This window comes from Acomys russatus, chromosome 9, assembly GCF_903995435.1.
Source record: "Acomys russatus chromosome 9, mAcoRus1.1, whole genome shotgun sequence".
NCBI lineage: Eukaryota > Metazoa > Chordata > Mammalia > Rodentia > Muridae > Acomys > Acomys russatus.
Window position 1 is genome coordinate 28,057,447 of NC_067145.1, and position 15,078 is coordinate 28,072,524.

The following is a 15,078-nucleotide window of genomic DNA, read 5'->3' on the forward strand; positions in this document are numbered from 1 at the left end:
AGCAGGTGAATTTCAGAGGTCTCCGGCATGAAAAACAATCTCGGTGATGCATTTATAAGAAAGAATGAATGAGGTAACTGTGAAAAAGAGCCCTGGCTATGAAAACATGTCTAAATTAGAAATAATGAAAGGAGAAACCTCCCTGGCATAGTCAACAGGCCAAGTGACACAATCCATCCACTTATGAGCTGTAACTAATGGAATGAAGCCAACCAGATTATCACAGCAGATGAAAAAAATGGATGTTCAAAATCAACAGACAAAATATAGAACTGTGTATCTTAGAAGTCACATTTTCACAGTAACGCAGCAAACACACTTATAATTGGAATTATAAATGTAAAGTGGGTGTTGAATTAATCTAAATGTAGCACAGACATACAAAGTAGTGGAACCTGAAGGAAAAGACTGTAGAGCTTGCAGCCCAAAATGGAAACACAACGCACAGTTGGGAGCTCTGGGGTGGAAGGGAAGCAATGGGTATGGCATTGTCTCCTTTGTAGGCAGGCAGCTCATCAACTCAGCAAAGACAGGAAAGGCGACACTCAGGCACTTACGAGTATAGGGGCAGGTGCACATCTGTGCCAAGAAGTCAGAAGAGACAAAAATTCTTAAAGGATGCAGATTTCCTGCAAAGGCATGCAATGAGACTGCAATAACAGAGAACGGGAAGAATCCACATGAATTATACATGTGGGGACCCGTGCTTCAGAACCGGCAGGAGAATTTAAGAATTTGATTAATTCTTTAAAAATTAGGAGTATGAATACAAATAAGTTATCAAGATAAGATAGTAGAGGTGAGGGAACTAATAAACAAATATGATAAAAATATAGATTAAATAGCATCACACCAACATGTATTACAATTGAACAAATTGCAAAGATAATTTAGGAAACACACATAAAATGCAAACAGTGCCCAGAAGAAGAATCATATTTGTAGTATACAGGAAACAGGCTTAGCATTTGGAAATTATGTGCTGTGGACACTGGGGTGTCTGTGCTGTTACTCTGTCTCTCTCTCTCTTTGTGTGTGTGTGTGTGTGTGTGTGTGTGTGTGTGTGTGTGTGTGTGTGTGTGTGTCCACTCTGTGTCTCTTTAAAACAGTTGAAAGCAAACATCATTTAAATAGAAATAAACAGGGCTCCTGCAAAAGTTAGGTGAGAGAAGAAAAGAAAGGCAATACAACAAGAGCTCTGAGACAGGCAGGGGGCCTGGAGCCACCTCAGCTGCAGGAGCCTTTGCCTGGCCTTGCATCTGACAACACCAGCAGTAAAGCTGGCCTGTGTGGCCTGCACAGGGCTTGATGGTCAACTCGTGAGTGTTCAAGTTAGAAACAAGCATGTGGTGAAGCTCTAGAGAACAGATTTTCCCTGGGCTCATCAAGATGCAGAAGAATAGAAAAGACAAGAAAACCAAAGCCAACATTGCAGGATGACACTGCATTATGTAATGTCGTCTTTTTTTTTTTTTTTTTAACTTTGTAGGAATACTTACTTGAAATCTCTTTATTAATACTGAGAACTATGAACTGCTTTTTTTAAAAATCAGGTTTTTGTCTTCTTTGGGGATGTTTTTTTAAAACAGCCATCCACGCTTCTAACTCCTTCCAGTGAGTGACATCCCCGCATCACTTAGGGTGTTGGTAACACAGAGGCTCATGTGATGGACAGATGCAAGGAGATGCACAGGCTCATGGACTCAACAGTAGCAATGAGGCCACAGTGCTCTGGACAGTCATGACTTCACCCCCATGCTTCTGCTCCCTGGAAGTCTGGGTAGGGGACACATTTCTCTCATGTGCCAGCTGCTGCAGGCCTGGTCCTAGAAAGAAACTTAATTTGCTGGCATTTTTGAACGGAAAGCTGATCAGCTGACAGTAGGAAATTTCACCGAGGATTTTTTTAAGTAGAGAAAAAGGGTGCCTTTTGCCCATGTCTGCTGATGGAAATTTGTAGAAAAGAAGGAAATCTGGCAGGAACCTCTCCAAAACTGGAGAGACAGCTGAGGAACTATACATATGAATAATGCCTTGCCTTGCTATTACTCCTATAAATGCCATTGTTTTGGCTCAGTGCCCAGGATAAAAAAAAAAAAAAAAAAAAAAGAAAAGAAAACTTTACTGTATAGAGGGGAAGACAGCACTTGTTTCTAATTGCTAAGCATCTTGGTCAGGAAAAAAAATGCCACTCAAGCTAAGCAGGTTGGCTGCCCACAAATCCTGAATGCACTACACAGGGTAAATTGGAGCACACCATTGAATCCTGGCAGATTGAAAATGCTTGCTTGCTAGCTTTTTTCTTTTTTTCTTTTGGCACCTACAAAATAAGTGGTGGCAAGAAAAAAATCTATTTCAGAATTTTTCTATATATCCATTTATTATAAGAATGATGAATTTCTTAAAACGTCCTCTAAACAAAATTGAGAGCTGTCTTCTTTGGAGACAGCCACATTAAGAAAGTATGAGTGGATGGCTCCTTTAGGAAACAGGACGGCAAAAGCAGGAGACAGAAAGTGGATAGGCAGCTTAGGGTACAGACTCTGGAGGCAGGATGGAGGTCTGGGTCCTGAGTAACCCTGCCTTGACTGTACGTGGCAATGTGACCAGAACACCAGTCCAGGCACTGCTCCTGTCTGGTGAACAGCGTTGGAACCAGATCTCTGGCTTTTCATGGTGGAAGCTGACTGTATCTATCCCTCAGTTTCAGTGCATCCCCTAAATTATGTGAGGTTACCTTTTAAGATGGAGGATTGTCACAGAAACCTCAATCAGTGTTCTGTTGATGCCCATTGACGATAGCTATTTTCCTTTGTCAAGAGACTGAAATTTACTCCTGCCGTTGGTTAAAGACCTAAGAGTCTAAGCTACCCAAACACAATGGTAATCCAGCCCGGCCTGTCAATCACCTGGCCAAGCAGCCACTTCTAAGAAAGGCTGATTCACCGGGCGCCATGCTAAAGAGATGAGAAGAAGAATGTACGTCCCCTTTCAGAAATTCTCTCACCACTGGGTGAGTACTGGCTTAAGCCTGCCTGATTTTCTGAATTACTCAGAAAAGTGTAACTTTTTTCTTTTCTCCATCTCTTTCTTCCAGATATTGTCCAAAAACCCCAGTTACTTAGGGCAATCTCACTCTTTCTTTAAAGTCCCACTCCACATCAACATTTCTACCCCACAGTTGCTCACAAATGGCATAGGTTGCTCTCGCCTCCTTTCCCATCAGTTTCCTTCAGGAATTCTCTAACATTTAGAGCTTACTTGCCCTGCATTTTTCTTTAAAACTCTCATAAAGTTGCCTTCAAGCTTTCTTCTGAATCTGTTCTTAAATTCTTTTATTACGGAGCCTAAGAACTCTGAGATGAGACCCCAGCCTCCCCGGTTACAATGAAATGCTTTTTGCCAGTGGGCAGGGCCTGAAGGAATTCATCCTAAAGTATGGGTCCTGCTTGGCTCAGATTTTCCTCCTCTGTATCCATGTCTCTCTTAAAATCAGCTGGACTACAGAGGGTGGATTTAAGACAAAAGGAGGGTGCATAGCTCACAGAATGTACAAAAAATGGAGGTGTGGGCATGCCCAGAGCAGGTGCTGCTCTTTCCTCTAATGACATGTATGTACACACACATGCACATGTACATGTGCAGGTGTAGTGTTCTGTGCATGTGTGCTGTGGAGGCCGGAGGTTGCTGCTAGCTACCTTAGTTTTTTTGAGACAGTGTTTCTCACCTAACCTGAAGCTTGTCATTTTGGCTAAAATAACTGACGAAAAAAAATCCCAGGATCCACTTGTCTCTGACCCCACCCAGTGCTGGGGCTACAGGATGTGCTGCAGGACCGAGTTTTTACTGTGGGTGTTAGGGCTCCAATGTCAGTTCCTCATGCTTGTTAGGTGAGCGCTGTATGACTGTGCCATTTCTCTAGCCCCATCAATGTCATCTAAAAAAATCAGAAATGGTGTCATTTCTAACAAAAAACTAGATATTGGTCCTGGCACGTGGCAGAACACTCATCTCACATGCTGAAGGCTCTAGGCTTGGTGCCTGACATTATAAGAAACTAGAGCAATTGAGCTCTTTGTAGATAAAGCATATTGCTCTATATTTTCGAGACTGGGCATCAGACGACAACCAAGACCAAGGAATAAAGGTCAAATTTATTTATAAACATTTCTATAAGGAAAGTCAGACTAGCCATACTGAAAATCCAATATTATCATCACTAAGCCTTAACCACCAAAATCTGCACTACCTCACCACTGCTGTGATTCGACGAAGATGAACGGCCCCTCTGTTTTGTAACTTAGCAGTCTTGCATAACCTTTAAATCCACCCAGGCTCCAGCTGAGAATCCCACCGGGGGTGGGCTCATTGACTTACTTTGGCACTACAAGAATCTGTACGATGAAGATGCAGAGAAAGATGAGGCAGGCACAGGTCACGTAGTACTTGAATGCCGGCAGGGCAGTGGCTCGGTACTAAGGAGGAAAAGGACATGGTTGGTTGTTGCCTTGAGAAGAGCTTCGCGTAGCTACCCGGTAGCCTATTTACATCTGGGACAGGGTGATGCTTGGGAATTGTAGATTTCAGCAGAAACAAGTGATGGCTGCTTGTCTCAGGCAGTAAGAGTGTCCTCCCTCTGGATGAACTGTGGGTGACTTACAAAGGCTGCGATGCATGGTTGTAAACGCTGAAAACCCACTTCCATGAAATGAGGTCAAGCCAGCAAGGAAGAAAACAGCCCAGAAAAAAAAAAAATCTGCCTGGAAGGGCTCTGTCGATCTTGCCCGTGTCCTAGTTTCTGTTGTCTAGCATTATTTGGAGAAAGGGAATGAGTTTCTAAACGATGACACTGTATATATGCAACATAGGTACCGACAGACATAGGAAATGCACGCTTTTCAACATTTTATCTCATTATTTGTCTCAATGCTACTTAAAGTGTTGAGTGAAGATGGGAGACTAAAGGTCTGTGGGATTGGCTCTGAGGCTGGGTCAGGGAGCCTCCCTTGCCTTGTCCAGCATTACTAGGGGTTCTGTCTAAAATGCAGGACCATTGTTCCTGGTTGACTCAGGGACACAAAGGCAGACACCACTGCAGCCTCTGATGATGGTGGTGGCTCCGAGCTCAGTTCCAAGTGATTTACAACTCGGAGTGTTCTAGGTATTAAACACACAGCCTGACAACAGACCCACAGGGAGGCAGAAACTATTTCTGTTCCTGTTTCTGGTTGAGGGGACTCCAGAGCAGAATTCATATTAATATGAATGATTAATATGCTATGGGACTCGCAGTGCACAAAGCCCTAGGATCTGTATCAGGAAGACTGAAGGCAGCCTTCCACCCAGGAAAGTACACAGGCTTCCCAAACCGAGCGCAGAACAGAATTAAAGGAGACGAAGTTTTTGTGAAATGGCATCGGAACTTCTTTGTAGATAACTCTCGGGTTCTGTCAGCTACCTCGCTGGTTCACCTAGGAACTGCCTGGCCTGGTTCCTAAGTTGGGAAGAAACAGATACAGTTCTTGAACTGGAACCACTCACGTTTTGGTGCTGACTCTACTCTCTCCCCTTTTACTAGAAGTGCAGGCTGTGGGAGCCTAAAGCCCAGTGTTCTCCAAACTTCGCCTTAGTGTTGGCATCTGCAGATATGCACACACAGGGACCGAGTGTACAATTACTCAAAAGCTGTGTGTTCTTAATGATGATTACCTTCTCCTTATTAGAGTTTTTTTTTTCCTGCTGAATTTTGTGACTTAATAGCCAGGACAATTTGCATGCTGATGAAGGCATTACATTAGCATAATTGCTGGAGTGTGATTAGGCCCTATGCATTCCTATTCCTTCCTTAGCTTTTAACTTCTCCAGAGCTCTGTTGGAGATGGGTTGATTTGCCTTTTGGTATCAACCAAGGACTTTCTAGAAGGATGGTATAGTGTGGCAGCCCTTAAGCATCTCTTTGTTAGGGTAAGATGGTACTAAGTATTAATTTGGTAATAATTTTTAGACAAAGCGTTTTACTGAGGAGGCGGCAACTGGTGTTCTTGACCAGGCACACAAAGGGAAACTTGGGCGTGCTGGTGAGATCCATCTTCGCGGGCTTTGGAAAGACTTGCGATGCTTGATGTTTTCATTCAGTTTCAACAAAACTATGAGCTGAGTCTTCTGAGTAGAATATTCATGACAGTTGTGCAAATGCTGCCACCGACCTAATCATGTTGTTCAACCTGCACTGGTAACTACGAGGTTGGATGATGGACGTGACCTCTGATCCCGGTTCCTTCTATCAACACAAAAACAGGAGTGGGTGGGGTTCAGGTGGCCTAACAGAACTGCACATCCTTCTTGGGGCGATTTTAAACCTGCGCTTAGCAAATCTGTAAAAATCAAACATCTTCTGCTTTTTTTTTTTTTTTTTTTTTTTTTTGACTCTAAGCCAGCTCTAAGAGTCATGGTACCAAAGTCTTTAGATGCAGAAAAATTAAAAGTTTGAGTTTTCTAATTTTCCTAATGAAGTGGCTAGATGTAAACCCAAGACTTTTGTCAACATATTAGAAAAATCTGTGCAACAGCACTGCCAATTTATTAGGAGTGATTTTGTTGTTGTTGCTTTAAAGCAGCAGTTTTGAACCTATGGGTCGTGACCCATTCTGGGGGGTCATGTGACCCTTTCACAGAGGTCACCTAAGACAATTGGAAAACCAGATATTTACAAAATGATTTGTAACAGTAGCAAAATTACAGTTATAAAGTAGCAATGAAACTAATGTTGTGGTTTGGGGTCACTGTAACATGAGGAACTGCAGTAAAGGCTTTCATATCAGGAAGGTTGAGACTCATGGCTTTAAAGGCTTTTCTGAGAAAATTTTACACAAAAACTATTGCTGTTTCCTGTTGTTTCTGAATCTCAGCCATGCATCTCTACTACCAGGAGTGCAGAGGATACCAATGGGTCAAAGAAAGAGTTTGGCAAAAAAAAAAAAAAAAAAAAAAAAAAAAAATGTGCTGACTGAGTGCCCGGAAGCAGCAGAGGCGAGCCAGGCAGCCCTGACCCAGTTAGAGGCAGTGTGCATTGGGTGTTGCAGAAACCAGAATGCCCAATGTCTGAAATTATTGGAGAACAAATTCAACAAATGTTTCAAACACAGATATGAGTAGAGTATTTCACTGAAAACTATATTAAAGATATTCACTCAGTTTCATGAGTAAAATCAAAACTATTTCAGAAAGAAAATTGTAATAGTTTTAATAGGGAAAATGGCTTACTTCTTTTTCTATATTCTTGTTATAGAAAAGCAGGGAGACTCTCTGAATGTCTTCAGACTTGAGCCACTGCCTGGAAGTGAGAAAGACAGACAACTTCAAACATCCAACCAAGCATCTGGAGCTATTTAAAATAAAATAAAACGCTCAGCATTTTTCTTTCTTGAATGTAAACCCTGCCAATCTGAATATAGTTTTGGCATATAATGTCGATTTGTTTGGTTTAGATAGCAGAAATATCTACAAATGTAGCAGGATCTATACATGTAACATGCACAGTCACACAATGCCCTTCTGGGAAAATTCACATATTACAACTGACGTATTGGATCAAAACTGAAGTTAACCACGTAAATAGCTAACAGGAGAATTCGTCCCAAGACTTCAGCCACATCTACTCATTGTCACTTTCTCATTTCAAGAAGGTTAAAAAACATGTTGGAATGATGCTTTGAAAAATCAAGTCATATGTAGATACAGTTTTAATTTTTTGAGGAACCTCTATACTGATTTCCATAGTGACTAGACTCATTAAAATAGTTACTTGTTTATGAGAATCAAGGAGGAGGAGGTCAGGGAAGGAGGAAAAGGAGAGCACAGGGCTGGGGGTGGGGCACACATTTAGAATATATTATATATTGAATGAAACTGTCTTTATGGAACCCAGTGCTATATACAAATACACCTCCTTAAATGACTGATAAAAATAGCAATATAAAGATCCACTGGATTATAATGTTGATATAAACTTAAAACATCACAAACATGTGCACATAAACCTGATACTGAAAAATAAATGAAAATCCTATGTGTGAGTTCATCCTTTCCCTCCACACCACATTATGTCTTTCACAAATCTGTTATCGGTAGACATAGTGAAGGTATAAGGACAAAGATGTTTGCTGGAATGCTTGCTGTAACCCCCAGGGAGCAGCAGCCCAGGGCACAGAGGAAGGAATGGAGCACAGGATGAGCCACACAGCCACGCATTTGACAACAAATGAGATGAGAGAGAGACAGACAGATACACGTTTATCACATTAACGACTACAGAAATGCAAGACCACGTCCAGATCCGATGAAGAGAAGTATCTGGAGACACCGAGAACAAATCATTACTGGTCGGTTTGGATCGCTGGTCATTGAAGAGCATGCATGCCTGTTTTCCTAAATTTCCTTAAATAAAACTTCGCCTAATTGAAAAACATAGTCTTAAATATGGAGGTCTGTATATGTTTATAGCCTCATATATCTGTAATTACACATATTTACATGGATATCTAGATACGGATGTTTGATATTTTTATTATCTATTATCATCTATCAATCATTTATTATCCATTTATCAATCATCTGTCATCTATGTATCATTATCTGTCTGCCCATCCACATCCATCTATTTATCCTTGTATCTATCATCTGCCTATAGAACATCTATCTCTTTTTATTCATTCATTTGTCTATATATCTGCCCATCTATATGTCTATCTTTATATCTAGGTATGTATGTACCTACCCATCTATATATATATATCTGAGTACATGCATTACAAAAATCTCAAAGGAATGTGTTTTACACAAATTTCCATAAAAGTTATATAAACATTTCAACAATTATAAATCACATACATTTCTTTTTAAAATTATATGTATTTGTTTATCACATGGCGCAGTGCACACATGGATGGCAGAGAACAATTTGCAGGAGTTGGTTTTCTCTTTCCATCATGTGGGTCGCAGGGATCATCTTAGGTCATCAGGCTTGGCAGCAAGCTCCTTCACCCACTCAGCCATCTTGCTGGCCCTGAAGTTCTCAACAGAGCATGTTTGCAATACACTGAATTAGGGAGATGCAGGGTGAACATTTGTGAGGAGTCATGGTAGAAAAAGAAGTGAAATGGTTTGTTTGCCAAGCACTTGTCAAGATTGCAGAGCAGGCCTGTGAGAGCAGACTGGCATCCATGATGGTGGTTAACGATTCCATAGCTGGGAGATGAGCAATGCTGAGGTGGGATTGCTAGGGTCCTCGACCCCTTCTCTATCCTGACTGCCACCACCAGACTGTCACCATTACCAGCCTGACTGACTCAGAAGACAGCGCCAATAGCCCTTTACCTGAGGCTTCTGAGCCAACAGTATGTTCCAGAATAGTTGCCATTAAAACTGCAATTGAGAACTGCACTGCTTAGCTGAAGGTGAAGCTACAGCTTTCAAAGCAAATACTGTTGGCATTTCTTACTACTGTAACAGATGTAGACTTTGATCTATTCTATGAGACTACTGTTAAGACTCAACCCTTGATTTTATTTCCACTTTTTAAAGTTCATTCTTATTTTATTTATAGATTTCTATTTTGGGGGAGCAGTTTTAAAATTTTAAATTAGGAATAAAAAAAAGTTGATTCTTATTAAAATACCCGGAAAATAATAATGCATTTATAATTTTTATTATGTTTTAATTGATTTTGTGTGCACGAGTGGGTATGTATTTAGGCACATACATGCCTCTGCTGATGTGTGGATGTTAGAGGGTAACTTGTCAATTCTTCCTGGTTCTGGGGATTGAACTTAGATCGTCAGGGTCAGTCACAAGCTCCTATACCAGTTGTTCTATCTTGCTGCCCACAAAACAAATTTTATCCATACTCACTGTTACAACTGTGCTTATTAGAGTGTGTGTACCACAAGCAGGTAAATAATGCCAAATTTTATTTTTCTTTTACTAAAAAAAAAAAAAAAAATCAAAATTTAATTTTAAAAATGCTCCCAGAAGCTGGGTGTAGTGGTGCATACGTTTAATCCCAGCACTCAGGAGGCAGAGGCAGGCAGATCTCTGAGTTCAAGGCCAGCTTGGTCTACAAAATGAGTTTAGGACAGTCAAGGCTACACAGATAAACCCTGTCTCAAAAACAAAACAAAACAAAACAAAACAAAACAAAACTGCTCCCAGAAAACAAAAATTTGTAAATAAAATAAGAATAAACTTTAAAGCCGGAAATAGGAGCATTTCTCCCTTTCCCATGAGGGCGTGGCCTGCATGTACAGGTTTACAGCTCCTGTGTCCTGCAGGAAGGCAACAGGAGGACTTACATGCCCAGCACTGCCAAAGCCCAGCATGGAACCCTACCTGGCAGGAATTCCTGAGGAAATAACCAAACAAACAGCAAATCCATACTCTCTCACTCCCCCTTTCCCATAGGAAGGCCTATCTGACCTGTGGCTTCTTGCTTGAAGCAATAAGTGATATTCACATCTAATGGTGTTTTTGGATTGAACGACTACATTATCTCCACACATTTAGTCTCTGTGAGGTCCCCAAAGGTCTCTCCTGTGACTTATCCATGAAAGTCCCTCTCATGACTTGTACGGAATTTGCATTTAATATCATGGTCTGTTTACTTGATATGGCTAGGCCTGCATTCTCCCCTCTGAGGTGTTTATAGAACTGACTAGACTATTTGAAAAGAATTATGTGGACTGATAAGGTCAGATATTATTTTTGGAAATTGTTGCTATAGAGTGACAGGAAAGGAGAGGAAAGAAAAGGAGAACTGAGGGAAGGGAAGGGGAAGAGAAGGAGAGAAAGTGGGAGGAAGGGCCCACAGAGGAAAGGAGAGCCAGATTGTCTAAGTGTACTGGACACTTCAGTTGCCTCTGGACCTCTGTGAGATCTCTGTGACATGGGTGTGCTCCTCTGTGGCACAGCTGACTCCCTCTATGGTGCAGGACAGTCCTCTCTAACATAAGTGAGGTCCTCAATGACACAGGTGAGTCATCTATGGAACAGGCAGCATCCTTTACGACATAAATGAGGTCCTCCATGTCATAGCTGACTTTCTCTCTGTGACATAGCCAAGTTCTTCTATGGCACAGAGGAGTTCCTATAGGATACAGACGAGTTTCATGAAACAGCTAAGTTTCTCCATGCTTTATTTATTTATTATGTATTATTATTAAATTACTGAACAGTTACTAATCAATTCTAGGCACTCAGTTATTAGATGTTATATAAATTTCTTTTCTTTTAATTTAAATTATTTATAAAAATTTATCCAGTTTACATCCAAAACATAGCCCCGCTCCTTGTCTCCTCCTGGCCCTACCCTCCCTCCCTCTTCTCCCCCATGCCCCTCCCCTAGTCCTCAGAGATGGGGAGCCCTCCTCCCCTACCAACTGACCCCAGCCTATCAAGTCTCATCAGGACTGCCTGTATGCTCTTGCTCTGTGGCAGGGTAAGGCACTCCACCATGGGGAAGTGATCAAAGAGCAGGCAGCAGAGTCCATAACAGGGACAGCCCCTGCTCCTCTTATTAGGGTGCCCCTATGGAGACTCAGCTGCCTATTGGCTACATCTGAACAGGGGGCCTAGGTCCTCTCGATGCATGGTCCTTGTTTGGTGGATCAGTCTCTGCAGGCTCCTCTGGGTGTCTAAGATGTTCTATTTTAAAATATGTAACAATAAGGGGGAGAGAGAGAGAGAGAGAGAGAGAGAGAGAGAGAGAGAGAGAGAGAGGGAGAGAGAGAGAGAGAGAGAATGGGGATACATGGGAAGAACTGGAGAAAGAAAAGGAAAGGGGAAAATAATGTAATTTTGTTTTAAATTTCAACATAAAAACAAAGTATATAACTTGGCACATGCATTTTCCTTGTATAATACTTGTCATGTTGTTTACTACTAACTGGGTGACTATTTTATAGGCAGAACTTAATTTTTATAGCACAACAGAAATGCTGTTAACAAAAGCTCCTAAGGAGAGCAGCTGGGATGAACTGACAAACTGGCCGAGACACTTGGGTTTGCCACGGTAGGGATGGCAGCACTGGAAAACACAACACTGTATTAACACACTGGGCTTTGAAGTAGGCCAACAGAAGACAAACCACTCACTTCTGAGCATTGATCCCATCAATTGCTTGGATCATCCTTTCATTCAATTCTTCTTCAAATCTCTTCTTCTGCGACTTAGTTCTACGCAGAAAGGAAACACTGTGAGTGCGAATGTTAGTGTGAAGGTAAATATAAGGTAAATATGAGCACACACCCACAGCAGGGACTGAATCAATTGACCAAGACTACACTAAATACTAGTCTGTGAAACTCCCAGGGCTTTCAAATCACCACTGGAAGTCCTTAGTGTTTGACACAAAAGGACCTTCCTTCCCTAAGCGGTGCACTAACCCCCTGGCATGGAGCCTTGGTAAACTGCAAGTCTTGATTAGAACACACTGGCTGTAGAGACATCCCCGGAGGAATTTGTGTTGGTCATTCCTTTTTGATGGACTTCTCAGCCAGTTTCAAAGAACTTGCAGAGCTACTACAGTCTTTGTTTAGACCTCTCAGAGTTTCATTTCGTATGTAACGCATTGAATATAATAGAATATAATGTAAGTCGTCTGTGGTTTGCAAAAGTCGCAGTCACAGCCAGCCTGCTTCTGTTTGCAGACTTATACATTACCACACATGGTCTTGGGTGATCTTAAGACCCAACTCAAGGCAGTTCCTAAGCGAACTACGACTACTGAAAGTGGGAGCCCCCACCCTGAAAGATGATTAATTCACATGAGAATAGCATAAAGGAGACCATGAGATTGCTATCTATTTTGAGAGTTAAATATCTACTGGAAAGGTTGAAGGCACAGGTTGGCCCTCACTTCGGTCTAAATGAGGCCGTACCTGTCTTCAGATACCTGTGGCTATGTGGCTCAATACTGAGGGGTTAGATCTAATCTGGAATACTGCTGGGAGTTCCCGGGGTCTGATATGTCCTACGTACAGATAAGCGCACAAACAGGAAATGTCACACTCATCACTTATCTGTAACTAAATCTCACAGAACTATCCGTGTTTATATTCTCACACTCTGCACTTTGTGTTCCTCTGTCTCTGTCATTCTCAGAAAGGCCAAGGGCTGATTTCATTCTAAAACAAAACTGACCGGGAGGGTTCCAATTGTACACATCCGGGCAGATCACTGATGAGGTCTCAGCACACTAAATTCCAGCCCACTTGAAGAAGGCACATTGATTTTGGCCCTTTGCTTTTGTTCGTTTGGGGATCTCGCTGCGCCTTACAGGGGATCATCCTGTGCTCTACCACCAAGCCTCACCTCCATTCCCTTTGTAATCTTTTTATTTTTTAAGTAGAGCTTTAGCAATCATCTGGTGCGGACATGCACCCTCATTTACCGGCTCCCAGTGAGGTACTCAGACCCTCATTTCAATACCCCAGTTCCAGGATGAGACTGGAATTTTGGGACTTCACTTCAGTGGTTTTCTTTTTCACATTCTGGCCACATCTAAGAACATGCGCAGTTAGCCTGGCATTCACAGGTTAACGTACACATTTCCCGAGAGGTCTAGCTGATGTGTTAGCTTTGTTTCTCCGCTCTGTGCTCAGTGTTAGTGCAAGAATGTCTGTGCGGGGCTCACCGTGTAAAGTGTGAAGTAGCCACAAAGTGCATGTTATGATGATTAATTTGAATTTAATCTGCTGCCCAGGTAGATTTTGCTGTACACACAGATTTCTTATTTGTGTGACTCCACTGTGGAGAAGGCGAGGCACCTGTATTCCTATTGGTCCACGAACCAAGACATCTTGATTGGCCTGAGGGGTCTTTGCCCTTTTGGTTCAGCACTGCTGATTTCTCAGTCATTTCACTGGCCCCTGACTCTGAGCTCAGCTTTCCCTCGGCTCTGGGCTCCATCCTTCTCTCCAATGTGTCAACACTCATCTAGGTTTTGTCCTTTTCAGACCTGCCCTACCCACATGCCTCGGCAAGTCCACTAGCAAGTGGTTAGGTAAAAACCTCAGAGACATTTGTAAGCATCCAGGTTACAAAGCCCAGAAGCCGGAGGGAGCCCACTCAGTCTGACTCAAAAGTTGTGTTCTCTCCACAATGTTTAGAGACCACTAAACATCAACAACTACAGAGAAAGAGGAACAAGTATGCAAGGGGCCATTTCTAACCTACCGGAGCTTTGGAGGCACAAGTGGCTGGATGCTGTTTATAAAACCAAGTCCTGGCTTCAGCTTTGGTAGTCACAAGACTTGGCATTTCCCGCTTCCCCACTGTCTGTTCTCTGTAACAATTAGGCAGCAGCATCTACCCCTTGGGAGCACAGTCCGTATAAAATTAGATTTCCTCTGGCACAAGAGATAAATGATAGCATGCTTTTACTAGACTCCTGGCAACCCTCATTCCTGAGGACACTGCCCTGCCCTGTGTTAGGCTCCCATGAAGCATTTCCATTGTAACTTGTCCTTTGAAACTGAGCTGCTCGGTGGTGTCTACTGAGAGCAGATGTTCCTGAGAATAGTTGTCAACACTTGTGTGAGCATCGCACCATCCCTGGTAGGGGATGCCTTCTCAAGATAGCACAGCGATGTAAAGATACTGTATAATCTTTTAAAATCACTTTAAATTCTCTTTAACATAGTACATATCATGGAAAAGTAACACATTTTGAAAAAAACCAAGAGCTTTATCATCTAATTAACATAAGGATGAAAGTATTACATTTCAACGCTAAAATTTCACATTTGCAAAAATACAAACTGGGGCTCATTGCAGCAGCCATATGGAAGGGCTCTGGGAAAAGAAACAGGCTGGCCAGGTGTGTTTGTTTTCTACTTGAACACACTGCATATCCTATAGGAAAATACGCCCTTTGTGTGGAAAAGAAAGTTACCTTAACTTTTGTGCCAGTAACTTACGTTAATTATTCCAATATTACAGTAAAACCAGAGATAGAGGAGTGTGGGGTTAAATATGTAGTGGGGCCCAGAGAGATGGCTCTGTCATTAAGAGCACTTGTCACT

General features: G+C 42.1%; 1 protein-coding gene across 1 annotated transcript in view; it reads right to left on the bottom strand.

The window, feature by feature from the left end:
* Adcy2 (adenylate cyclase 2) overlaps positions 1-15,078 on the bottom strand; it is a 364,093-nt gene that overhangs the window by 75,872 nt on the left and 273,143 nt on the right. Inside the window, exons 12-14 of the mRNA XM_051151053.1 lie at positions 12,148-12,228; positions 7,264-7,333; positions 4,378-4,475 (exon numbers count right to left, since the gene is read on the bottom strand). Coding sequence (XP_051007010.1) covers positions 4,378-4,475; positions 7,264-7,333; positions 12,148-12,228 — 249 coding nt within the window. The remainder of the gene's footprint in view (positions 1-4,377; positions 4,476-7,263; positions 7,334-12,147; positions 12,229-15,078) is intronic.